Here is a 26875-nt window from a genome sequence, read left to right as displayed (position 1 = left end):
TTCAGATAGCTGCCGACCCCCAGGGCTCCTTGCCTGGAACCCTCTCCCCTCCCCAGGTATGAGTTAGGCAAGGTCTGCAGCACTGTCAGGCTCTGGGGGTTGCGGGGTGGACGGACAGATGACAGAGGTGCTCCAGCATCCCCTCTTGAAGCTGCTGCAGACTGGTCTTGTAGCCAAAGTTATAATGAACAAGCAAATGACAAAGGAGGACTGTCTGTGGGAGCCACATTACGTGACGGATGTGGGTGGACCAAAGACACTCGGCTCAGAAGCCCTCAGGGAGGTCACGAGTATGGGGAGTTTAGAGGTCATGGTGTGGAAAGAGAGGATCGGGCTGGGAGGACCATCAAAGCCGGCCTTCAGAAGGTCAGGCCGCTTCTTCTGGATGCTCTAACAAATCTCCCAGCCGCCAGGACTATCATTTTCTTCAGACACATGAGGGAACTACTGTGTCTTGCTTCATCCATGTGAGGAAGGTCAGAGGCTGCCCAGGGACAGACATGTCATTACTGATCTGACCGTTCTGTATTCCCTAGGCAAACTCCGAGCCAGCTCTGGATCCACAGCAAATGCAAGCCTTTGATCAGCTCTGCCGGCTCTACCGAGGAGGTTCTCGGGTAATGGTTCAGGGTTGATGCTTCTGTTTCCGCTGTGTAGTTGACTGGAGTCTTGCTTCCAGCTCTAGCTTGGAAGGTGCCCCCTCGTGCCTCTTCTGACCACATGGCCCCCCAGTCCTGGCCCCGAGAGCACGCAGAATGTGGTGCAAGGGCAAAGACAATAGAGAGGCATCTGTTACTTACCTCCTGGGGGCCATGAGGGCAGCAGAGGGCTGTGCCTGGCCTGTCTCCATTGAGAACAAGCTAGAAGCCTATTTCCTCCTTCAGGAGGACTTTGTTTACATCCGAGACCCCAAACCTGCCCCACAGCCAGGCCCTCCTCAACATCTGCTGTAGTTGGATCTGGGCCATGGAAGACAGTACTAAGCAACAGCGGCTGGAACTAATGGAAGTATAAGTGCAGCAAGCCAGGACGCCATCCCTGAACCCCCAGGTCTCCCCCAGCTCGAGGCTTATGCTCACTTAGTTCAGCATGGTTGGTCCAGCTCTGGCCACTGCTTCCGCATGCCAGCTAGCAAGCAGAGTAAAAGGAAGATGAGGCTAGCCCTCTCTTCAAGAGCAGTGGGCAGAGGTTGTCCATACTACTTCCCTTCGTCTGCTAAGTAGGACTGTGGGCTCCGAGCTAGCTGCAGCGAGGACTGCGGAACTGGACATGGGCTGAACTCTGGGTCCCTTACAACTTGGGAAGAGAGAGCAGACTTGAAGGGTACTAGCAGTCAGTACCACACAGGCATCCATGGCAGGCCAAAGTGCTTCCCTGGGCTCTCAGCCTGCCTTCCTTGCCTAGTGCCTACTTCAGGAGTGGCCCCTGTCCCATCCAGTCATCAGGAGCACAGGCCTGGTGGCACCCCGGGCTCAGCCTCCCCCCGGGAAAGCCTGGAAGCGTCTTTTCTGCACTCTCAGACGTTTTTCCTCCAGACTGCCCGCGCTCTGGGTAAGGTTCCGCGTGACCGCCGAGGCCATGCAGGTCTGGCTGGCGAGCACCTCTTGTCCCTCCCTCCTGCATGGCCCCTGCTGGCTCCGGGCCACTGGAAGAACTGTCCGCTCCTCCATGCCAGGCCACACCCACATCTCACCCCATCCCAGCTGCCTCTGGGCACGCAGCCCGGCCCTCACTCGGCAGACACAGGGAGAAAGTGGCACTCCCTCTGGGGTCATTGGTCTGGACAGAGGTTCTTAGTTCTGGAAACTTCCAGGATCTCCCGAATGGGACCCTGCAGTTTGACTGAACTGGCTGGTGTCACTCCATCCTTCCTGCCACCAAGCTCTGACCAGGAACTGGAGTCAGAATCTCCATTCTGCTTCACACACTGAGCCTTCCTCAGGGCCAGTGACTTCCTCGTCACTACAGTAAAGGAGGAGGCTACAGCAAGACTCCTAAGAAACAGGAGCGTGGTTGGTGGTTGCTCTCTTTGCCGTGGTGGAGAACACAGGCGCCCCTTGAGGACAGCATCCTTCGCCTGTTCCTTTGGAACCTTGGGCACAGTCTCCTCACAGCCCCTCACAAGCTGGGTGGATCCAAGTGGAAGTGCCATGGGATGTGGCGCCAGCACAAGAAGGTCTTACCCTGCAGGGCACCTGTGGAAGCCCTGGCCCAGTGCGTGAGCCAGCCTCCATCCTAGGCCCTGGCCCTGTGCATGAGCCAGCCTCCATCCTAGGCCCTGGCCCTGTGCATGAGCCAGCCTCCATCCTAGGCCCTGGCCCTGTGCATGAGCCAGCCTCCATCCTAGGCCCTGGCCCTGTGCATGAGCCAGCCTCCATCACAGGCCCTGGCCCAGTGCATGAGCCAGCCTCCATCCTAGGCCCCTGGTCCAGTGCATGAGCCAGTGGCCATCACAGGCCACCTCGCAGGCTGGAGGCTCACAGCCACGGTGTGAGCATGCAGTGACTGAGGGTTCTGGTCTGCTCTCGTTGCTGAGCTGCTGTGAAAAACACCGTGACCCAAAGCACCTGGGGAGGAAAGCGTTTACTTCGGCCTCAGGGTTGCAGTCCATCATCAAGGGAAGGCAGGGCAGGAGCTCAGGCAGGAACCCGGAGGCAGGAACAGAAGCAGAGGTCCTGGAGGAACGCTGCTTACCAGCTTGCTCTCTGGCTTCCTCAGCTACCCTTCTTCTTTAGCCCAGGCCCACCTGCCTGGGGGGACACCAGCTACCGTGGGCCAGACACCCCCACACACATTGATTAACAATTAAGAGAATGGCCCCACGGACCTGCCCACAGGCCAGTCTGATGGAGGTCGTCCTTCAGTTGAGGGGCCCCCTTCCCAGATGACCAGTTGTCAGGTTGACAGCTGAAGCTGATTGACAGTGAGTGTGAGCTGCTGAGCCCAGACTGAGGACTGAGTTGCTTTGATATATTGGTACTTAGAGCTTAGAGCTCCACTCGGCTCCCTAAGTATTGCGGCCAGGGGTTATGTCGTCAGCCAAATGGCAACACGAACTCTGTACCGTTATTGCTTGTATGATGGGAGACCCCTTGCGAGAGACCAGAACAGCTGGGAGTTGGGGCAGGCGAGCAGGTGATGGGAATGCAACGTCCAGAAGGCAAGACCACAGGCAGCTTGGCTGAACAGAAATTGCCACATGGATCTGAGTTTGAATCCTACCCTCTCACTCATAGCTTGATGGCCCAGAGAGTCACTCCTTGGGGTTCTGTGAAGGACTAGAAATGTCACCTATGAAAAGCACCCAGCCTGCCTGGCCCTAGAGACAATTGCAGAGATTCCTGGGGACTGTCTGATGCCAGGAGACAGATGCACACAATCGCCCTGAGCAGTTTGAAGGCTTACTTACTACTTCGCCTCCCTTGGGGCAGTCCCTACAGAAAGGTGTTCATCCTGTGAAGCCTCAGCAGCTTTCCCAAGAAGAGTGGCCTTGGGGCACTGTGCTCCATCTCCAGTCCCCATCCACTGTTCCAGGCTGGCATCCTGGCCCTGAGTCTCCCTTCAGGCTAGCACTGTGGGAGAGTCCAGGTGTTGCCGCTTAGCAGGCAGGAGGTCTCAGCTCCTGGGTCTGGCCTCATCTCCTCTGATCGTCAAAGGCTTCTGAGTGCCAGGCTGCCAGGCTCTTACTTATAGAAAGCCAGCCAGGTGAGAGGAGGCAACCAAGGTGTACAGCCTGGCATCTCAGTCAACCAAGGTGTCCTGCCTGGCATCTCAGTCAACCAAGGTGTACTGCCTGGCATCTCAGTCAACCAAGGTGTCCTGCCTGGCATCTCAGTCAACCAAGGTGTACTGCCTGGCATCTCAGTCAACCAAGGTGTACAGCCTGGCATCTCAGTCAACCAAGGTGTACAGCCTGGCATCTCAGTCAACCAAGGTGTACTGCCTGGCATCTCAGTCAACCAAGGTGTCCTGCCTGGCATCTCAGTCAACCAAGGTGTACAGCCTGGCATCTCAGTCAACCAAGGTGTACAGCCTGGCATCTCAGTCAACCAAGGTGTACTGCCTGGCATCTCAGTCAACCAAGGTGTACAGCCTGGCATCTCAGTCAACCAAGGTGTACTGTTTGGCATCTCAGTCAACCAAGGTGTCCTGCCTGGCATCTCAGTCAACCAAGGTGTACTGTCTGGCATCTCAGTCAACCAAGGTGTACAGCCTGGCATCTCAGTCAACCAAGGTATACAGCCTGGCATCTCAGTGGGCTGGCAGGAAGGTTTCCTCCTGGCTGGTGTTTCAGAACTAAACCACTTGCGGACCAGGGGTAGTGCCAAGGCCATTGGTGGATATGAGTAGGGAGGGTGTGTTTGGAGGAGAGGTGGGATCCACGAGTGCCACTTGGTGGCCAAACCAAATTGGTGGCCGGATGTCCAGGTTACTGTAGAGAGAGGTAAAAGCCAGTGGTAATCATTCTGGGCCATGAACCTCAAAGAAAAGGTACCAAAGGAAGCCTATGGGAGAGATGTGGAGAATGGCCAGTCTACATGGAGGCTGTGCACAGGGGGCGCCACTGTGCCTGGAGCGCTCCCACCCAAGCAGCCTCCTCTTGTGCAGAGGCACACCCCTTTCCTGGGATCCACACTGAATTTTTTCACTCCCCCACAAGGTAGCGCTCACTCTCTTTAGGCAGAGGAACAGGACCCTCTCCACCGCTGCCCCCCCCCACACACACCTCACGCGTGTCCTCTTCTTCGCAGCTGGCTCTCCTTACGGAACTCTCCCAGAACCGCAGCGGCGACAGCTGTCGGCCATTTGCGGGCTCCCAGAGCGGCCCTGCTTTCAACAGTGTCTTCCAGAACGAGAACTTCCAGCTGCAGCTAGCACCTCCGCCTGTGGCTGAAGACTGAGGCCTCCCTGGAAGAGCCCCGCACTCCATGGGGCAGAGGGGCCTCCTGGACCGGCTCAGCCTCTGCCTCCCGCACCCCTGCACAGAGGCCCTGAGGAGGGCCCTTGTACCCACCCTCCCATCTCAGTGTGGTCTCCCTGTGGTAACATCAGTCCAGCAGACAGGCCGGTTTCATTTTGCTCGGAATTCTGCCCAGCCCTTTAGAAAATAACATTTACCCAATGGCATTCCATGTAAGTAACATGGGAGTCGGGAGGGAGGGCAATTGGCTGTGGAAAGCAAAGCTTGGCCTGGAAAGAGCAGCAGTCTGGGAAGCAGCCATGCCTGTTGGTGTTTGTGAAACTCATGTGAGCAGGAGACCTGCCCTTCAAAACAATAAACGTCTCAGTGTTTGAGTTCCACATGCCTCCCAGTCCCCGGCTGTCAATCTGTCAAGTCAGGGACCAGAATGCTGTTCAGACAAGCAGATCCATCACAGGCTTCATCCACTTGGGCCTCAACACCCAGATACCCCTGTGGCCAGGTCAGGGTGGCCAAGGAGAGAGGAGTATGGACATGCTGGGTCCTGGACCTTTACATCATTGTATAGCATCCATGCAGGTCATCATGCCCAGAGATTCAGACGGCCCATGTGATTGGTTCAGCTCTCATGGTCAGTTAAGCAAACCCATGGGAAACAGATGTGCAAAGCCTGCTCCCGCCATGCATCAACGGGCTTGGAGGTTTGAACCTCACCCTCATGGAGGGGCACCCCCCAAGAACTGCAAATGTTCTGCCTGCAGAAAAGGCTGCAGGGTGGTTTTTCTCACCTGAGGGGAGTGCGTGGAGACTCCCTGATCAGAGATAAGTCCCTTAGCCAACCGACACACAGAAGCAGTAGGGCAGGGGTCTCAAGAGCCCTCCTGGCACGTCTGGAGTAGATGTGGCACCTCTTAGTGCCAGGCTCACTGAGGCCCCAGCCTGGCATCTGGAAGTCCATCCTTGTCCCCTCTCCTAGCACTTAACCAGAGTTTCCACCAAGTGATGTCTTGAGGTTCCAATTCCAAATGTTGTTGGGGACAGACTCATCTCAAGGAGTCTCTAGAGGCAGCAGACTCTGGCTCTGCGGACCTTGTGACAGAGCAGGACCTCTCCAGGAGGTGTGAGATGTGAAGCCAAGCTCAGAGGTGGAGCAGGCTGTTCTCCGCTCAGGGCCGACTCCCAGCCGTCTGTCTGTCTCTGTGCCATCCATTTATTTTCTGATGTGCATGTACCCCGTTGTTCTCGCTTTATTGCTTAGGGCAGGTCTTTTCCTGAAACAGATGCCCACTGATTGGCTAAGCTGAGAGCTCCCAGGATGCTCCCATCTCTGTCCCTCTGTCTGGGGTTCCAGCTGTGCCTAGCTTCTCTGTAGGTTCCGGGGATTCAGACTCCGGTCCTCACACTCGCATAGTGAACTCTTACCCACAGAGCCGTCTCCCTACCCACCCCCCAACTGCATTTCTAGGTCCCACTGCTGCCCCTTAGCCAGGAGACCCTTAAGCTAACCCTTTGGGAGGGCAGGCCCTGGTCTGTACTTCAGCCACACTGGCACCCCGGATGGCAAGGGCATGCCACATGGCCAGAAACCTCAGTGCTGGCCATAGCTTGCGTTTGGGCAGGTGAAGCCCCTCTATAGACAACTCCTGACAACTGTGAGGCTCAGACCTTGAGGGCAGAGGGCCAGAGAAAGTGCTGCTACAGAGACACCATTAGGAACAGCACTGGGCTGCCAGCCAGGACCTGGGCTCTAGGCTCTGCCCCATTCCCCCCCCTCTTCCCAAGAACCCCCCCCCCCCAAAGCTAAGGAAGGCTGTTGGGTCCTCTGGAAAGCTCCAGCCATAGCAAAGCTCTCAGGGATGTATGAGAAAATGTTTTCCAAAGGTGTGGCCCAATATGGCTGCCAGGAGGGGAGGAGGTGCTGTCGGAGGAAAGCCAGTTCATCCGTGGTGAATGCTTTAGTGGATAAATAATTCAGAGCCTGGGGATCCTTTTAGAGCGGTATTTCCACCCAGCACTGTCTGTGGAAAATGGTTCCCAAAGTTGCAGCTGTGCCCAGAGCACAAGAAAGGCCTCCTGCAGTGTGGCCTTCTGGGTAGGTCAGGACCACTCCAGGGAAGGTCAGAGCACAGATGAGCTCCTGGGGCTGCCCCAGCATGGAAGTGCGTGTCCCCTCCTCCCCAGGGCACCCAGGTCCTCTCTGTGCTCCAGGCTTCTCTGCAATCCTCTTTGAAGTGCTCTCTCTCTCTCTCTCTCTCTCTCTCTCTCTCTCTCTCTCTCTCTCTTTCTCACACACACACACACACACACACACATACACACACACTCAAGGGAAGTAGTGTTTGGCTCTCACCTTGTCCGTGCTCCAGGGAGCACTCCCCGTGGTGCTGTTCATGAGGCTTGTTAATCCTCCTGCCTCTACTTCTGCTTAGGGCAGGAGGATGTGCGCTTTGTTATGTTGGCACAGTCTGAGTGCCAAGCATGTGCCAGGCTCGCTTCAAACAGGTCACTGCTGTTCCTAAAGTCACCATTCTTCCTAGGTGTGGACAGAAATGTTCACAAACCCAGTGTATAACATGAGCATATCATGTCAACCACATAGAGATGGCCTGCAGGGCAGATGGTCCACCCCCAGGTCAGTCAGTATCCTGACTCCTAATAACACAGTTTGCATGCTCACTGGGATTATACACAGGTTCGTGTGTGTGTGTGTGTGTGTGTGTGTGTGTGTGTGTGTAGTGGGGGGGGGGGTCCTGTCAAACACTGACTCCTGAACAGCATTCCATCGTGACTAAACTAACTTATCCCATGTAGGTGAGCCTCTAGGACAATAGGTGCTAGCCTATTACCATTCTTGTGCCTGACTTTTGTGAACATACGTGCATTTGTTTCTATTAGTTATGAACTCAGGGATGATTTTGCAACACCAAGGGGTAGGTTAAGGATTCTCAGTAACTTTCTGAATGGCCACATGAAGTTACAGCCTCAGAAGCATGGCTGGATGGAAATAGTTCACACCACCTCCCCCAAACTTCCTTCCTAAGTTTCCCTCTAAGAGCAAGGCTCTGTCATCAGCCTCCTGTCCCCCATCACAACCAGGGAGTAGTTGGCTCCTGACCCTGGCAGGACCCACTGTAAAGCTGCTGGTTGGAGCTGGGCACAGCTCTGACTGGAGGGGTGGGTGGACAGTAGCTTCACACTACAGCACTTTTCCATAACGGAGAAGCCAGTCAGTCACACACCATTCCTGCATCTCCCTTAGAACAAAAAAGTTACAAATTGGTTCTAAGACGTTGAAAAGCCGTATCTCAGCCCTCAGAAAAACTCAGGGGCCTTGTAGCTCGCCTAATCTGGCCTCTCTCTCTAGAAGAATGAGTTGGCCCATCATTCAACCCCCCCACGCCCTACTTCACCTTTACCCAAGTTGGTGGTTTCCATCACCACAGCCACTCCCTGCTGCCACAGTTGCCACTGCTGACCCTCCAGGGCTGAGGCAGGTCTACATAGATGATCAGGGAAAATAGGGTGTATCTGCCATTCATGGCCTCTTGGTGACCCTTGGACATGCTGATTATGGGGAGACACCAAATTGCGGGGTAGAATCGACCCCTCAGAGTCCCAGTAATCTGAAATGAATTTGAGCTGGATGCAGCTGACCTCTTCTGACCCCGGAGTGACTGTCCACAGACACCCACTGGTGGCTGCATGCTCACCTAGGGTCTGAAGTCCCTTGAGAAACCTAGATTGGTGGCGTCTTCTCCATCCACTCAATGCGGCCTCATAATTATTGGGGTCATCTCACTGTTTATGTAATAGATGCCCGTGCACATCATCCCTGGGCTTGCAGGCCTTGCTGAGGCCATCTGGATACTATGTGGCCTTGTCTTTCCAAGGGCTCTTGGGCTCTGTCCAGCCTTGCTGATACCGGTACAGTCTGCTGTGAACTAGCCTCCAAAAGCCCATGCGTTGATGGCTTGGTTTCTGATGCAGCGATGTTCAGGGGTGGAGCTTAGGGAGTGACTAGATCCTGAGGATTCTGTTCTCCTGAGTAGAATGAGGTCTCCATATGACGGCCTTATTGGGAGGTAGGACACACCCTAGAAAGATACATCTTGTCCCTGGTTCTTCCTGTGACTCTGCTTCCTGGCTGCCATGAGGTGGGCACATCTTTCCTCTGCCATCATGCTCTGCCTCACGACAGCCACCCTCTGCCCCCATGCTCTCTCTGCCTCATGACTGCCATCTGGCCCTGGACTGGAGTGTCTGAAACTGTAAACAAACACAGCTTTACTCCTTGTGGTTGTTTATTATACCACAAGAGCTGCCCAGCACAAGGCTGCAGAGGCTTCTCTAGGGCCGACAGATGAATAGGGGCATGGGCATTCGCTCTATAAACATTGGCAGCTGATCGACACAGGCAGATTCCAAGCTGAGGGTAGAAACTCTTCTACACAGGGCCAAACTCCAGCAAGTGCTCAGAGCAGAGAGCATCCCTGAAGCACTCTACCCCTGAGTGAAGTGTAACAGCCCCAGGGAGGGCAGAAGGGGTGGATGGCAGCAGCTGAGTCCCACAGTGCTAAGATCAAAGCCCAGCTCCCAAAGGAAGCTCGTAGATCAGATGCCACACCCAAAAGGAGACAGAATCCAAGTCTGGAGACGAGAGTCAGGTCAAGTCGGCCTGATAGGGAACTAGAGTAGCCTGATGACCACACTGGAGGCTGAGCGTGGTCCCTGCAGTACCCCACACTCCACCAGGGCTGGTCTCGTAGGCAACCCAAGCGTGCGGCCACAGCAGCCACAGGCTTGGGTGAGGAACAGGAAAGTGTGTGGTGGGTGTTTGCTGGCAGGAGAGGTGGGGAGTGAAGAAGCTGCTGTGTGGGGAGATGCTTGTGAGCCTCAGGTGCTCCCTGAGTCTACAACGCTGGTGCTTGTCATCATCTTATAGAGAACCACATCTCTGTGCTGAGAGAGATTGTCTGGAGTTTTACACCAGGTGACAGGCTAGATGCAGAGTCTCTGGCTGGGAACACAGGAAGACCTCCCCCGGCCCACAAGCACCAAGCTATGATTGGAGCACCCGTGGGCTTAGTCTTCGGCAGATGCCGGTTAGTTCCAGGCTCCTAGCAACTGCCCTGCTCTCTCAACAGGTAGACGGTAATGTGGCCATTGCCTGGACACCCCACTTCCACCACAGACTCGGTAAATGACGACCCTGTGCTCACTAGGACTCCCGTTTACAAACTAAATGGCTTTTAGCCATAGAAACACAAGTTCATTTTAGAAAACTCCAAGAAGTAACAAAAACCACCTGAGTATCTCAGCACCTTTACCTGTTCTTTATATATAAAATTTTTTTTTATTTCATGTGCATTCATGTTTTATGTGCATGTGTGAAGGTGTTGAATCCCCTGGAACTGGAGTTACAGACAGTTGTAAACTGCCATGTGGGTGCTGGGAATTGAACCCGGGTCCTCTGGAAGAGCAGCCATAGCCATCTCTTAACTGCTGAGCCACCGCTGCAGGCCACCTGTTCTTACTTCTAACTTCCATCACATCTCCTTGGCTCAATGTCGCTCCCTCCTCAAACTCAACCGCCAAGAGACAGGTCTCACCTTAGCCTCTCCATTCAGCGCTGAGCTGGACATGGAGAGTTAAAAGCATTAGTAGTTCCCAGGTTGTAACAAGGACAAGATACTAGCCCAGTGTCCTGCAGAACAGTATGGCCAGTCAGCATACGATAGACTACAAACAAGGAGATGCTTCCAGAACGTTGCGGTACAGTTATGCAGAGTTACATCAGTGACCCGCACATGCAGATGAGATTCACTGTCAGCAGGAATCCCCTAAGAAGACAAGCTGACACTTTGGGAAGCAGAGCCAGCCTGGAGCACAGGCCAAGACATGACCGGAATGGAAGACTCCATGGACCACTCTGAATGCTGAGCTCGTGGAAACACCACACGTGTGCACACATGCACTAGCGAGTAATCTGGTACACAGAAGGGGGAGGCTAGACCACAGCTTTGCTCCAGGGCCGTCTGTGGCACTGTGTGGTGAGCCACAAGGCTCGGACAGCAATGGAGAAATGCAGGCAAAGGGCCACGAGTGTGGACCCCCGGGCCAGGGTCCTGGTTCAGGTCCCAGCCTGACTAATGAATGGTGCCGCTGCAGCGTTCTGAGCTGCCCTCGTCTGTGACTGGGGTGTTCTGATGACCACACAGGAAGTGGTAAGGCAGCATCAGGAACTCGGTGAACGCATTGCTGACGGCATGTTTAACAGCAGTGCCTGGGGAGGTTGTCCCACCGAGTAAACCCCAGAAGCTGGCATGCTGAATCAAATGGAGCTTCTGGACGTGCCATACTGGGCCTTGACGCTAGGCCTTAGTGATCAAGTAAACCCAAGGCCCCACAGGGTAGCAGCCTCCCTCACTACTCAACCTGTAGTTACAGCCGTCTTACACAGCACTCGTGAACTGGAACAAGGGCCTAGCTTGGTGTGAAATAAATGTTATTTATGGGGTGATACAATTTTTATTTCATATAAACCTGATGGAGTCAACACAAAAGTTTTTACAGAGTCCTGGGAATTAACCTAAGTGGCAAGCATGGACACATGAATGATATTTTCCTGCATTTCAAGTTTCGTCAAGTTTAAATGGGGAAGGGGTATAGACTGCTTATTTTCTAGCACACAGTGAACACTTGGTACAAAAATTCCAACAGCAATTTCGTTCTGGTACAAAAGAAAACCACATTTATTGTACAGCAGTATTTTTCTAAAGTTGAGCTGTCTTAGGAAACCAGACTCTAATTTTAGGAAATTACAGAAGGGTCAACATTGTGCTTAAACTTTAAAACAGGTTCAAAAGAACCCAGCACAGCACATGACTACTGCAAGGTATGCACAGCCTCGACCGTGTGCAACACAGTGACCTGGAAGCCCATGCAAACTCAGACAGGCTTCCAGCTGCTTCACCCTCCAGCAAACAGCTCCGCAGCGACCACACCGGCCCTTCGGGCAAACCCGTGCTCAGGCACCATAGTCAGGACAAGGTGAGATTTGGAAACGAACTCATTTTGAGACATGCCCTTGTGTTTATACTGAAGTTTAAGATGGCGTTCAGGGCTGTGTGGTACAGAAAAGGTGAGTGGTCCTGCCCTCCCCTCCACCCGCCCCGCCATGGGGAGCACAGTAACACACTTCCCACGAAGCCCACAGGCCACTGTTTGGGTTCGCAGCACCGCTGGACACGGGAAGGAAAGAGAACAGTTCAAATATTTTCCTCAAGTAAAAAGCCAAAACATGACAATAAAATTTTGAAAATAGGATCCGGGACAATCAAGAGCAGGAGACATAAACAGTATTTTACGTAAACGTGTGCTTTTTTTCTCACACGGCAGTATCTACACCACCATGCTCAGATGGATATTCTGACTTTCGAAAGTGTCTGGTTGCAATAAAATTTGCATAAGAAGAATTTGTTCTGATCAACCCCAGAAGAACATGATATTTCAAATAGACAAGCAGGTGACATTAAGAAGTAAAAGATATTCCCAAGAGACATCAGATCCCGAAGATTTGTCAGAAAACCACCGTGGCTCAGGTTTTACATTGTGTTGTGTTGTGTTTTATATTGTTACGCTGTATTGTGTTGTGTTACATTGTGTTGTGTTATACTGTGTTGTTGTGTTGCATTATATTGTATTGCGGCCTGTTGGGATACTGGCTCTGTATTGTATTACATTGTGTTGTGTTGTGATACTGTGGCTCCGGTTTTAGTCTATTCTGTATAGTATTACATTGTGGTGTGGTGTGGTGGTGTGATACCGTGGCTCCGGTTTTCGTCTGCTGTGTTGTATTTCATTGTGTTGTGCTGGGACACAAGATCGGGTTTACTCTAGTCTCTACTGTGTTGAGGTATAAGTCTTCTAGGAAAGCAACTGCTTCTCTTCAGGGTTGTCTTCAAATTCTCATTTTGTATCTTAAATGTCACAAGGCAAAAAAAAACCTCCTAGATTTTAAAGTAAAACCTTTGTTTTGTTTTAAAGATATCAAATAGTTATCCCAAAAAGGACTTTAATCGCTTTGTCATTTCTCAGAAAAAGTTATGGACACACTTGAAACTTAAAATCTTGGTTAGGTAAGAAAACTATATTCCACGTTGAGTGGGATTACGCTGGTACCTAACAACCTTTCAAAAAGTAACAACAGTGCCAGTTTCCCACAGAAGCCCATCCACACGGTCCAAGCCTTGCTCCAGGCAAGCAAGCATTTGAGAAGGTCCAGATTGCGAGCTGTCATCTCTCCCACTGTGCGTGTTAGTCAGAAGCCTATTCCACACGGCTGTACTTACCATCTAGAGTGCATGTTGCATCTAAGTATTTCTAAAGTGCCTATGAATACAAGTATACAAATCAGCACTATAATATCAGGATTATAGAGAAATTCTTTCATAGAACATAGAACAGAATAGGCCTAGAATTGAAGTTAAGCTATACATTTTTATATTCCTTTCAGCTGATTTCAGAATGCAGGCATAGAGAAGTAATTCTGGCTTAATCGTATTTTAGACAGTTACTGATATGAACAGTGTTAGGAGAATAAAACCAAAAACCTCTTGGTTTGTGCTTATTTAGAAAAGGCTGTTTTGAGATCCAAGAATGCAAGGGAACGTGTCCAATTATATAAAACAGCAAGTGAAGCTTAGTGAGTTTAATTATAAAGAGATTGTGCAAATATTTAATGGGATCATCAATTGTTATTAAATGCAAAAATTCCATTCACAATTGTGGCAAATCTGAATGGCAGTCGGGGTTTTAAAAATAGGACCCTGGGCAAAAGTCACAGATGTTACTGATAAAGGGCCCAAGCCCAACACCCAGCCAAGCTCCAGAACTGGGGCTCTGACCACGTGTTTTCATGGCCTTGGAGCCTGGGTTGTAGACTCCAACTAGTTTAGTGCTTGTGGCGGTGGGCCCATAGCAGAAAGTATTGGAAAGGTGTGGGGAAGAAGCTCTGCTGTGTGCCTGCCTCTCCACCCAGGGATCTGAGATTGCCCATCGCCCATCTGAAGATGGCCGGGTGCTGCCTTCACAGTCCTGAGTGCAGGATGAGGGATACGTGGCTCATGGTATTTGGTGTGCATGCCAGTGAGGATGCACAAACCTCAGGCAGGGCTCCCCAGATGTCCCCAGGCCATCCCAGACCAGCAGCATGACTCCAGCCACGTTGTGGCTGCTTCCAACTGTCCTCCCCTGTGCCTGCTGGTCCTTCTTGGTTTGAGTCCTCACATTTCAGTGAGTGGGGCTTTTTGCTACATTCTCATCTAGCGCGGGAAGTTTTAATAATGCTTTTCAAAGGAAGCCACATACTCTGCCTTCTGAACGCTATGGATGTTTCGGGCTTGTCAGCCTAAAGAAGGTTCTAGTAATTAATAAGTCACTGGAACTCCATATCCAGTGGGGAAAGCAGATTCTTCCTTGAGTACACAGTGAAGAACCCCAAATGCAGGACAGCATGGCGAGCCTCTCCTCTTGAGTACCCAGTAATGAGAGGGAGGGATGTGGGAGATGCCGACAGCGAGGAGGCCACGGTGCCTGCTCAGACCGCCAGGCTGGGGTACCCTGCTGCCCTGTGACTCTCCTCACGTGTTAAAGCTCCCAAGCTTGCACTGTGCCTCACAGATCGACTCGGGGAAATGGCAGATAATGAGATCACATGAGAATGCCCAATATATAGCAAATTAGGAACAGAGTTTTGAAGAAAGCTACGTAAGAAAGAATTCCTCACTATTTTGTGTGTGTGAAAGAACACACACAGTGTGTGTGGATCCCAGCGTAGTGAAGTGGAGAAGTGTTACAGAAAACATCTTCCTGACTCAGCAGTGAGCTAGTCAACGGTTTGCATTTGCATAAAATGCATGCATCATACAAAATTCTAGTCCGTTTCTCATCTAAGCCATTCTAATGCTTCATACAACCAAACGAAGCAGAATTAATCAAACCTATTAGATTCATTCCTAATCCCTAAAGGACTTGTCTTTTAGCATTTCCATGCTAACTAAAACTATTGTGGGTTTTTTTTTCCTTAAGATGTCTGATGTGCTGCCTCCTAAATATAATACCTACAAAACTGAAATGCTTCTCCCTGATCTGCAGACAATCAAGAAGAGGGCAGTGGATGCTGTGGGACCCACCCAGGGCCAGCTCAGTCACTGTAGCAACTTTCTGAGCTACCCTAGGCCAAGTCCACCTCTCCTTCCCCTGGTTCCAAGAGCCTCCTGGGTGCCATGAGCCGCATGACTTGTGTCCTGTAATTCAATGTGTCCCCTTCACCGTGAGAACCAGGTCTGAGCCCTCCTGGATCCCCACTACCCTGCTGCATGTATGTTCACAGCTAAAGCTGGGCTAGACACAAACTGGAGAGACCGATCTCGCTTCACAGTCACAGAAGCTATGACACAGCCATCACCAGGGGTCAAGGGGACCTCCAGGGACCTCCTAGAAGTAGCTCCTGAGGCTACTCTTGTCCTGAGCCATTTAGGGTGGCAGGCAGAAGGAGGAAGTGCCAGCAACACTGTTTCCTGAAGTGAGCTGCTTCCTTACCCGAAACCAACTGAACAGAGGTGTCACGTGGCATGCCAAAGGGAAGCTGGGCAACAGCCTACACCACAAAGGATGAGCTACCGGTAAAATAGGGTCACCCCCACTCTGGGAAGCTCCTCCATGCGACCCATGATACTCTGGTCACCACCACTCTCAAAGTTCTCAGTGAAATTAAGGCTGGGTCACAGCTCATGACACCAGATGCTGCTACATAGGAAGCAAGATACAAAAGAAAACGATGTCATAGCTACAAGGTAATTTTAAGGGTAACACTAATTAGCAGCCCCCTGGACTGCTACGGTTGGTAATAGGGCTTGGAAAATGCCAAGAGTGTTGGAAAAGGACACATCAAATCAAAGTCCAGAAGCTCAGGGTGGATCCCGGCCTCAGTGCCCAGCTGACTACACAGTGGTTTCCATGGTTTCGATCACTTCCAGATCCGACTGCGATGGGGACAGAAGGGTGCACTCATCGGGTTCCCAGCTGCTCTCAGGGCTGTAATCTTCCTCGGAACTCAGCTCTGCTCCTTCTTCTGTGTCCTCGTCACAGGATTCCACATAGTGAGCCCCAATTGCATTGATCCCCGAGTCCTCAGAACTGGAAGGGGAGGAGCAGTGACCCAGTTTCGGAGTGTCACCCTCTTTAGAAATTAAGGCATCATGTGCAGAGACCTCCTCAGGGCTCATCTTCTGGGAATGGGGCGCCTGCTGCTTCTGCACATAGCACATCTTCCCATTGATGCATTTAACCTGATAGTTGTCAATGAAGAGATCGGAAATCATACAGTACCTTGGCGAGTCAGGGGGAAGCGGAGGCTGGAAGACAGACGCGAATTTCAAAAAGTGTTCGGTGAGCGAGACTGAGATCTGAATGGTGTTCGTGGGCTCTCGCGGCCTTGCGGGGATCTCCGTGCTTGGGAGCTGCTCCACGGGGGTCATAGGCTGATAGACATATTTGCCTGTGGGACACACAAGACAGAGCTGAAATCCAAGCCCACTGCACAAACTGTTCTCATAGGTGCAACATCAAGACAGAAGCGGTTAACGACATCATCACTTGGCACAGTCACATCCACTTCAGACCCAGTGTGGCACAGTCATTCCCATGCCAGAAACCCAAAATACATTCTGAAATTTAACTTAGGAGATACTCTCATAGAATGCCTACCCAGCATGTGTGGGGCCTTGGGTTCAACCACCAATACTATGAAAAACATTGAGCGGCCCCCATGGGTCTGGAGTGGACGGACAGTCCTGTGGCCCTCCCTCTTAAATGATTCACTCATCACACTAGACACAGTGCCCAGAAACAGCATGGAAAACACAAGCTGAAAAGAAAACAATGTACTACAGAACTTTGACTTCCTTTTTATCTCTAATAATAGGTTAGTACATGTTGATACGTTTAAAAGATCTAGAGGTACTTCAGTGTGCCACCAAAACTGCGGGGGACCTTCCCTTTCTAGCTTTCAGTGTTTTGACTTTGTTACTAGGGATGGAACCTGGTGGTGAGCATGTGCCTGCCACAGAGCTAGACCCGAGGCCCTTGGTGAGATGTTCGAGTCAGTATACACACATTTATTGAGGAGGTAGGAGCTTACTGGGCTGTCCTGGCCACCCTGCGCAGTTGGCGAAGGTGGAATCTCTCTAAAGACCCAAGGTGAATCACGTGGCATAAGGAGGCGGGGCCTCCCAGACACCAATGCCACGGCCCCTTCCTAACCCAAACCAGGCGGATGCGCACACAGGGCAGCCGAGCGGCTCATCTTTAGCTCTTCTCCTCTGCCCTCAGCCCTCAGCTGCTTCTCAGAGTGAAGACTTGTCTAAAGGACTCTAATGTGTGCTTTTCCATGCTCTCTTTACTTTCATATATTTGGGAAGTCTTTCAAGAGCCAAATGCTAAGGAAACCGATTAAAACCATACAGTTTGTAAGTCTACAATAATTATAATGATTGTACTATTATTATTAGAGATAGGGTTTCACTATGTAGCCCTGACTGTCCTAGAACTCGCTCTGTAGACCAGGCTGGCCTCAAACTCACAGATAGTCACCTGCCTCTACCTCCCAAGTGCTGGGATTAAAGGCGTGCGCCGCCACCGTACCCAGTTTGTAATTCTAAGATATTTCAAATACAAAGCTAAAAGTAAAGGGTCCGGGGAGATGGCTCATGATGAAAGCACTTGCAAGGCGACCCTGACGGCCCGAGTCTGGGTTCCCAGAACCCATGGAAAAGCGGGTGTCACGGCACGTGTGTGTTCACACTTCTACAGTGAGAAGGGGGGCAGAGGGGGAGACACTCCCAGGAGCTTAAGGCCGGCTGACCTCGAGTACACAGAACAGCAGCAAACAAGGGAGAGCCTTCCTCAAATAAGCCGGTGATGGACACCCAAGGTTGTCCTCTGACCTCCACATGTGGGTGGGTGATGGTATACACACACACACACACACACACACACAATCATATACACACACACACACATATATATACATACATATATATATATATCCATCCATCCATCCATCTCCATCCATCCATCCATCCATCTCCATCCATCCATCCATCCATCCATCCACCCACCCATCATCCATTTATCTGTCATATCTATTTTAAATGCTAAAATAGGGGAAGCCCTAAAAACTTAAGAGACAGAAGCCACTGCTCTGCACATCCCTGTGTTCTTCCTATTTGGATGAGTGGATTTACTCAGGCTGGGTTTCATCCTTTGCACACATTATGGCAGCTTTTAAGCCTTAGTGCCACTGGGATTTGGGGCCAGATCATCCTTTTCTGGGGTTGTCCTGTGCACTGCAGGAAAGCTAGCCTGGTCTCTGCCATTCATTCACTTGATGTCAGAACAGCTCCTCCCTAGACCATAAAAAAATCCAGATATTGTCCAATACCCCAAGGGGCAGCCCTCTTCTAGTAGAGGATGGAGGATTTATGGTACCTCTCCTTGTAAGCATCTCATTGCAAGGAAGTCACTCATGTTTTGTGTCTTGGTCAGACTGGGAGTCCTCATATGGAATTATCTTCATAAAGACGACTGTCTCAGGTTTCATAATGTTAAGACGTGGAAGAGCAGCAACTACATGCAGGACCATGTCCCACCCTCTTCCCGTTCCCTCCTTTGTGAGCTTCCTCATGCTTTGGTTTCTCTCCTCTTGGTTCTCCCATCTTCCTGCTTCTGGGCTCCTCTCCTCCAAAGCTCTGTTTTCCCTTCTTGAAGTATGGCACTTAGTAAGAATGCTGGGCCCCCCACATTCATGTGTTAAAGTTCCGATTACCAACCTGATCTTCGGGAGAAATAAGTAGATCTATGTGAGATGGTAAGAGTGGACCCAGTGGGCTTCATGTCCTTAAGAAGAGGAGGAACCCAGAGCCTGTTCTCTCTTCAGCTCTGTGACCAGGATGAGTGTCCTCAACAGACACTGCATCTACTGCCCACTCATGTACATGTACACCCCCTCCACGTACCACATACCACACAAACACCCACACATACACATTACACACCCACACACATCACACACCCACACACGCATCACCATATACACAACACATACATCACCACATCCCCACACGCACATCACACCATACACACACATCACCACACACACATCACACCATCCGCACACACAGTCTGTTGAGTGTCTTGCTCCAGCATCTGCCATAGTGCTTTGAGACAGGGTCTCTCAATGTTTTAGTTAGGCTAGCTGGCTGGCAAATAAGCTTTCCGGATCTGCCTGTCTTCAGCCCTCTACCTCCCAATACCAGGACTACAGGCACATCCAGGCATGCCCAGCTTGTTCCCATGGGCCCTGGAGATTCAAACTCAGGTGCTCATCTTCCACGGCAAGTGCTCAGTCTGTGGCATTGTACTCCAGCGGGCTGGACTGACCTAACCGTGCAGTAAAGGGACAGACCAGCTGGGAGATGCCCTGTACTTCAGAGCACAGCCCGCTGCTGTGGGATGGTCTGTATGTCAAATGTGTTGCTGATTGGTCAATGAATAAATCACTGATTGGTCAGTGGCCAGGCAGGAAGTATAGGCGGGACTAACAGAGAGGAGAATTGAGAGAACAGGAAGCTGGGTGAGGGAGACACTGCCAGCCGCCATCAGGACAAGGAAGATGTAAAGTACCGGTAAGCCACAAGTCATGTGGCAAGGTATAGATTAATAGAAATGGATTAATTTAAGCTGTAAGAACAGTTAGCAAGAAGCCTGCCACGGCCATACAGTTTGTAACCAATATAAGTCTCTGTGTTTACTTGATCGGGTTTGAGCGGCTTGGGACTGGCGGGTGAGAGAGATTTGTCCTGACTGTGGACCAGGCAGGAAAACTCTACCTACAGCCCGCCTCACTCTGAACTAGGCAAAGTCTGTGATCTGGGAACACAGATGGTAAAGACAAAGGATGGTTAAAGAGGCTGCAGCTCCGAGACAATTATCATACAACACTGCACTGTGTGATTGCTTTACAGAAACAGTGAAAGTACATTTGGAGGCGCGGCACAGTGGTAAATCGCCTGCAGAGCAGGCACATGGCCCTGGCCTCCATCTCCAGCACCACAATAAATAAGTAAAAAAAAAAAAAAAAAAAAAAAAGAATTAAAATACCTCATAGGAAAGTCCTGGCTTAAAGAAGAGCAGACGGAGAATCAAGCATCTCAAAATGTCCCTTCTGGACACAGAAGTACTCGAGGCAGCAACTCAGGGAGCAGTATCTCCACACCTCTGCACATACAGTGTTATTTGGGCTATTTACAACAGCCCAGAGATAGAAGCCAGAGAAGTGTTCATCAACAGACTGATAATAGAAGCAGAAGTGTGCACGTGCAATGAACACTAGCATGCCAAACCAACATGGGTGGCTCCGGAGGTCACTGTGCCAAGTGAAATAAGCCAGTCACAGCAATGAATACTCAGTAATTTCACACACGTGAGGTGCCCAGAGCAGTCAAATCCATACAAACGGAAAGGAGAACGTTTTCGGGGGATAGGACATGAGAAGGAACTAATGCAAGTAACTTCAGTTTATAGGATGCAAAGTTGTGTGAAGATACATGCTGGAGGCAGCTGGTCAAAATGAATGTCACTCAACATATATATGAAAAAGTATCCAATGACACCCGTCACTGGGGACACACAAATCAAGGACAAGAATCAGAATGGCTGTTATCAAAGGAGGGAAAAACGGCCACCGCTGGTGAGGCTGTTGAAAAGCAGGATCTCTCACACTCCTAAGAAGGATGAAAATTAAAACAATTACTGTGAAGACCGCGTGAAGGTTACTCAAAAAACTGAAATAAGGCATATTATTCAGCCATGGAAGAGTGCAATGGACAGTGTAATGTTGAGTAAAATAAGAAAGGCCTAGAAAGATGATATGGCACGGTCTCTATTATATGTGCAAGGTGAAAAAGTTGATTTCATAGAAGCAGAGACTATTAGTAGTAGCAGCAGAGACATTACTAGCGGTAGCAGGAAACTGGAAAGCACAGGATGGTGGGCAGACAGAGGGTTGCTAATGAGTGATATTGGATAGCAGTGATTTCTGATGTTCAAGGTACAATAATTATGGTTGACAACAATTGACTACTTCAAAATAGCTAATGGAATTCTCAGACCAAAAAAACATGTCTGAAGTATCAGATACGTCAGTCACTCTTGTCTGATTAGCACACTGAAATGTCACACTGCACTCCATAAATTTAAAATAGATTTAAAAGCTGACCAGAGCCGGGCGGTGGTGGCGCACGCCTTTAATCCCAGCACTCGGGAGGCAGAGCCAGGCGGATCTATGTGAGTTCGAGGCCAGCCTGGACTACCAAGTGAGTCCCAGGAAAGGCGCAAAGCTACACAGAGAAACCCTGTCTCGAAAAACCAAAAAAAAAAAAAAAAAAAGCTGACCAGAAAACAGAAGATAATTTTTTTAGTAATTTTTAAAAAGATAGCCATTTAAAACAATGAAACTAATTAAAACACGAGACATGATTAAACACACACACAAAAAGCAACTGTGACCATCAGGTGGGAAACGTATTTCAGACATCTCACTTCTTTTGGGAAGACTCTCCTTCAACATTTTCAGCCACTTCTCGAAGATCAATCAAAACCACTAAGCAACTCCCATGAGTCTTTGGAAGTCTCTAGTGATAACATTTCTGACTTGGGCAATACAACACCTCAAGGAGACACGTAGACGTACATAGGAGATTTGTGTCATCTTGCATAAATAGAAGCAAGAGAGCGCTGCACTGTCAGGCTAGCTCATGTATGAGAGGCAATCGTCCAGAGCAAGGCAACAGGCTCCTTCCTTCTCGGGCTCATCGTGAGCTGGTGCAGGGCTGTCAGTGGAGCACCCACCTCACCTAACACTCCCTGTGTAGCACCGCGGCACACAGCAGAAATAGGTTTTTGAACCTGTTTCTTTTTTACAAAGGGAAGAAAAAAACAAAACCAAACTGAAACAGTGAAACAAACCCATCCAGTAAGCCACACGTATTTCCATGCCCCCTCAGTCTGCTCCTGGTTACTGTTTTGTTCCTTTGTTTTATAGCCATACATTTGATAACTTTAAAAAATAATCCTCCAGGAAGAAAAATAATAATTTTGCATTTACAGATAACTTTGTGTCTGGCTGTTAAATGTGTGTCTCCCTTAACATGTGAAACGCACACGGCTCTCAGGAATGCCGAGTAATTTTAAAATTAGCGCAAGTAAAATACAGTTAGGAAGGTAAATCTGCACAGGAAAGCCGGGGTGGCCTGAGGCAGACTGCATCCGGCTCAGGCTCTTGCTTTCATCAAATCACAACTGTTTATGTTAGGCTGGGGGTATTCAATATTTGGAAGGAAATGCTATCTAGTAACTGTTACAGTGTGGACCAGCTACTGAGTAGAGAAGTGAATCACACACTAGAAGTGAATGGACACGGCGTTCCAGGAGCCTGTCTCTCCACCCTGCCCGCGACAGTGTATATTTTAGCATTACTGTCCTCTGCCCAAGGAGCATGCTACAGTTCACACTTGGCAGCTACGCTGAAACTCTAATCAGAAACCTAAATGTAAGCAAGACTCCAGTTTCTCCATTTACCACCCATGCCATCTTTAGTGGATCCCATTTAATATGAAGTCCCCGGTGGGACAGACCAGCTGGAGCATGGTATATCTACTCACTGAACAAGTACTTAGCAAATGGCCACTGTCTTGACTAAGTCACATGACACAGGAGAAAGACAAAACAAAGTGGTGTTTCTGGAAGCATTTGGATTGAGACAGAATGCAAAAAAAAAAAAAAAAAAAAAAAGTAAAACCAGATCAGGGCCTTGTAAAACACAGGAACATGGAGGGGTGCTGCAGAGGCTGAGGAACAGGATCTGGGCTCCAGGGGAGCTCTGTCAAGGCTCAGGTGACTGCGCAAGCAGACTACTCCACACTGGTTTTGGAGCCAGGGTGAGGCAGTTTGGTGTGGGGTTCAGACACGAGGACTGTAGCTGGGTGGGTCCTGGAGTACAAGACCAGGGCACCCAGTGTGGCTGCCACAGTGAATTGTGGTCTCAGAGAGGAAGGACACACAGAGAAGTGAAAATGTGTGCTAATGAACCAGAAGGAAGTGAGAGGGAAGAGGAGGCTGTAACAGACATCGGGCTGTGATGTTCTCACCGAAGTGGTGGTGTGAAAGGAACCAGGAGGACATACCCACAGGAAGGTGGCCGCCACAGGGGGTGACGTAGAGTCTGGAGTGGAGGACACCCCAGAGTCCCAGTGCTCTTCATCTGCTTTTGGGTCTCGTGAAGTTAATATCCTCGCCTTCAGTTTTCCGCAGTGCACATGTGGTTAAGATATTTACCTCAGACAGGTTGAAGGACTAACACGAAAATGTCTCCAAGCCTCAGCTGAGTGCCCAGAGCACTGTAAGTCCACTATTCTTGTTTATAGAGGGTGGCACTGCCCACCTTACCAGGCCACTTTTTGGCCAGCCTCAGACCTCTGCTACACCCTATGTGCAGAGTCCTCCAACCAACTGACTCAGTGCTGTGACACCCCACTTTCTTCACCTGTGACCCACACCACTTTCACACTAATCAAGTGACACTGAACTGTGTGCCAGGCACTGGGGACATGGGGCCTTTAGGACAAGGCTATGACTGGCCTCTGAGTCACTGCGCATTCAGTTCAGGAAGAATCCCACTCAACAGGGCATCACAGGAAAAGACACATACTTACAGACTATTAAGAGTGGTGAGCACAGAATGATAGGAAGGCCCAGCCACACCCTGCTACACTTACAACGCTGACTGGCCGTGCAGCCAGGGACATCAGGGAGGCAGAATTCAGTGCATGTCACCTCAGGACAGGGCCAAAAGGGCAGAGGAGGCCTACGGTGACTGGATTAAAAGGGTGGTGGAGGCCAGACGAGGCAGACCGAGGGAGATGCTGGCAGCCGGAGAGCCGGTTCTAAGGAGAAGCGATCTCCCATCCGCCTTTGCCTTCCTCCATCTCTGATTCTGTCACTGAAGGCCACAGGCAAATCCAACTAAAAACTCCAAGCAGGTGTCAGCTGTGGAACCACACCCTTCTCCAGGATCCAACTCCCATGTGGCTTTCAGTCAACTAGGTTTGAGACGGATCAGGGAGGGGACAGCAGGCATGCAAAGCAACCTGCACAGGGCACACTCCTTAACCATGGACTTCGGCCATCCCCGCCGCTCTGGACCACATCTCGACCCCTCTCAAGTACAGCACCCAGCGAAGCCTGCCAAAGCCAAACATGGAGGAGCTGCCCAGCTCACACAGGAATTCCCTGCAGCCAACCGACAGGGACTGTGTGGAGGCTTTTGAGAAGCCTACGGGATTTAAGGGAGATATATGGCAAACACTCGTGGGGTGGGTTCAGGGAGAACAGAAGTAGACAGCGCATCCCACTCCCAAACATCCACACACACTGCAGCAGAGGGAAGCAATGAGCTGTGGCTACAAACTATATATAGGGTTCAAAGAAAAGCAGAGAGCCAGAGAGGGCTCCTCAGAAAACACAGCCTGCAAACTGAAGGAAATCGAGGGGCTGAGGAAGGGAATGTCAATGCCTTATGCAGAAGCCTCCAATGAGGGAGTGTGGGTAAGCAAGGGATGGCGAAAAGCAGCCTGGCTAGAGCAGTGGACTCTCCTGTGACCAAGACCAGCATTATCACCCAGATTTCTAAGAGCAAAGCTCTTCCTTGTCATGAAAGCCGGGGTACCAAAAAGCCACTCTGCCGGATAAATCGGCACAACAGAACCCTTTGAACACACAGACATGGGCAAATCCAGTTAGAAGAGACCCCATTCGGGGTGAGTTCAGAATCTTTGTACTATGTAAGTCTAGCTGAACAGACTGAATACAGGTGGTGCAGAGTGAGAACTCTTCAGTTTCTAGTTTCTTTTAGGTAGCTATGCAGGGTGGTTATAACTGTCAACTTGACACAACCCAGACTCTCTTAGGAAGAAGTTTGTTTGTGTTTGTTTTTTCAGACAGGTTTTCTTTGTGTAACAGTCCTGGCTGTCCTGGAACTCGAATTGTAGACTAGGCTGAACTCAAACTCAGAGATCTACCTGCCTCTGCCTCCTGAGTGCTGGGACTAAGGGTGTTCGCCACCACCACTGGGCAAGAAGAAAATCTTATTTAAGGAATTATCTAGATCAAGTTGGCCTGTAGGGGATTATCTTGATAGTTATCTGATCCCATCCACTGTGGGTGACACTATTCCCTAGGCTGGGCACTGAATTGTATATGAGTGAAGAAAGCTAGCCAAGTGACAAGCAGGTAACACAGGCACGTTCGTTTTTCTCTGCTCTTGACTGTGGATGTGAAGTGACTGGCTGCTTGAGATCCTGCCCTGACTTCCCTTCAGTGAGAGACTGTAACCTGGAATTGTACGCCAAATAAATATCTTCCTTCCCCAAGTTGCTTTTGGTTAGGATATTTTATTGCAGCCAGAGAAATGAAGCCAGCAGAGTAGACAAACAGGGGTTTTGTGTAGGGACGATGTCGACCTCTTTCCACTGAAGTCCCACTTCCCTGCAGAACTGGAGAAAGAGTGTAGGGGCTAGGAAACAGCTGAGGGAGTCCCTTCTGCAGGCTGGCCTACTGGGGTTGACACCATGTCCAGAGAAAGGCCCGCTGGTAGGGCAGTTTGCAGTGTAGGAAGACACACTCAGAGGGAGGGAAAGGGGAATAACCAGGGTGAGAAAAGCTGTGTGTGTGCACGTGTGCATGAGTGTGTGTGATGTTAGGAATACTAAAATCGGAAGGCACTGTCACCAATCTTTCTAAAATAATATGCCTCCACCTTATAGACGTTTTCTAAGATCATTCCTGCCTCCTACCTTCTCTTCAAAACCTCTCCACAGAGCCCGAGTCACCAAACTGGACAGCAGATTCCTAGAACTGCAGTTTGAAAAATCCATTTAGAAACAGAAAAATAAATGCCCGCAATGGGGAGCAAAGCCGAAACAGCCTGGCGATCCTGGGGTGGCTCTCTCCCAGGCCACCAGCACAAGGCTGTAGACCTCCACTGACCTCCCACGACGTTACCCGAAGCCACTCATTCGCCAGATACCTCTGACATGCTAAAGCAAGGGAACAGGCACAAGATGTGCCATGCTTCTCCATTGATCTGGGGACGAAAAGTGCAGATTCACAAGAAAACGACACTAACTTACATGGGCTGATTCAGGGACAGTGAAACCTCCAGGGTCTGCACTTAACATGGCTCAGCAGGGGCCTTAGGATGTGTACTGCATTTTAAATATCACCTGTAAAAGGCTATTGTTTATAGACAACATGTCTGTCCGTTATTCACAGGCCTCATTTCCAAAACTATACAAAGTAATATAGGATTCTGGAACTGTATATTGTAAAAATCAGGGGCTGGAGAGACGGCTCAGCAGCTGAGAACACTTATTACTCTTGCAAAGGACCTGGTTTTATTCCTAGCTCCCACATGGTGGTTCACATCCACCTGCAATTCCCGATCCATGGGATCCATGCCCTCTTCTGACCTCTCCAGGCATGAAGCATGCTTGTGGTGCACACATCATGTTCTCTGCTAACCGTCACAGGCATGAAGCATGCATGTGGTGCACATACATACATGCAGGCAAACACGCCATACACATAAAATAAAATGAACACATCTAATTTAAACATTTAAACATTAAATAAATTTTTAAATTAAAAAGCCATAATATTAGTATACACTCTATCAATGAGATATATTTTAAAACCAAACTATTACCATTTATGCACATAAATTACATAGTCTTTAATTAAATAAAACATTTATCATGTTGTATTTTGTTTTCAATC

General features: G+C 50.1%; 2 protein-coding genes across 6 annotated transcripts in view; one reads left to right on the top strand and one right to left on the bottom strand.

Annotated features, from left to right (window-relative positions):
• Positions 1-5307, top strand: part of Vps8 (VPS8 subunit of CORVET complex) — a 236527-nt gene extending 231220 nt beyond the window's left edge. For all 5 annotated transcript variants that reach the window (XM_052740097.1, XM_052740098.1, XM_052740099.1 and 2 more), the window contains 2 exons: positions 537-617; positions 4752-5307. In XM_052740097.1, coding sequence (XP_052596057.1) covers positions 537-617; positions 4752-4901 — 231 coding nt within the window. In that variant the 3' untranslated portion in view covers positions 4902-5307. The remainder of the gene's footprint in view (positions 1-536; positions 618-4751) is intronic.
• Positions 5308-11644: 6337 nt separating this feature from the next.
• CUNH3orf70 (chromosome unknown C3orf70 homolog) overlaps positions 11645-26875 on the bottom strand; it is a 42869-nt gene continuing 27638 nt past the window's right edge. Inside the window, exon 2 of the mRNA XM_052740096.1 lies at positions 11645-16481. Within this exon, the coding sequence (XP_052596056.1) occupies positions 15925-16481 (557 nt within the window). The 3' untranslated portion in view covers positions 11645-15924. The remainder of the gene's footprint in view (positions 16482-26875) is intronic.

The sequence above is a fragment of the Peromyscus californicus genome, unplaced genomic scaffold (assembly GCF_007827085.1).
Source record: "Peromyscus californicus insignis strain IS unplaced genomic scaffold, ASM782708v3 Scaffold_16__1_contigs__length_79575227, whole genome shotgun sequence".
Lineage (NCBI taxonomy): Eukaryota > Metazoa > Chordata > Mammalia > Rodentia > Cricetidae > Peromyscus > Peromyscus californicus.
This window is presented reverse-complemented; position numbering and strand designations above follow the sequence as displayed.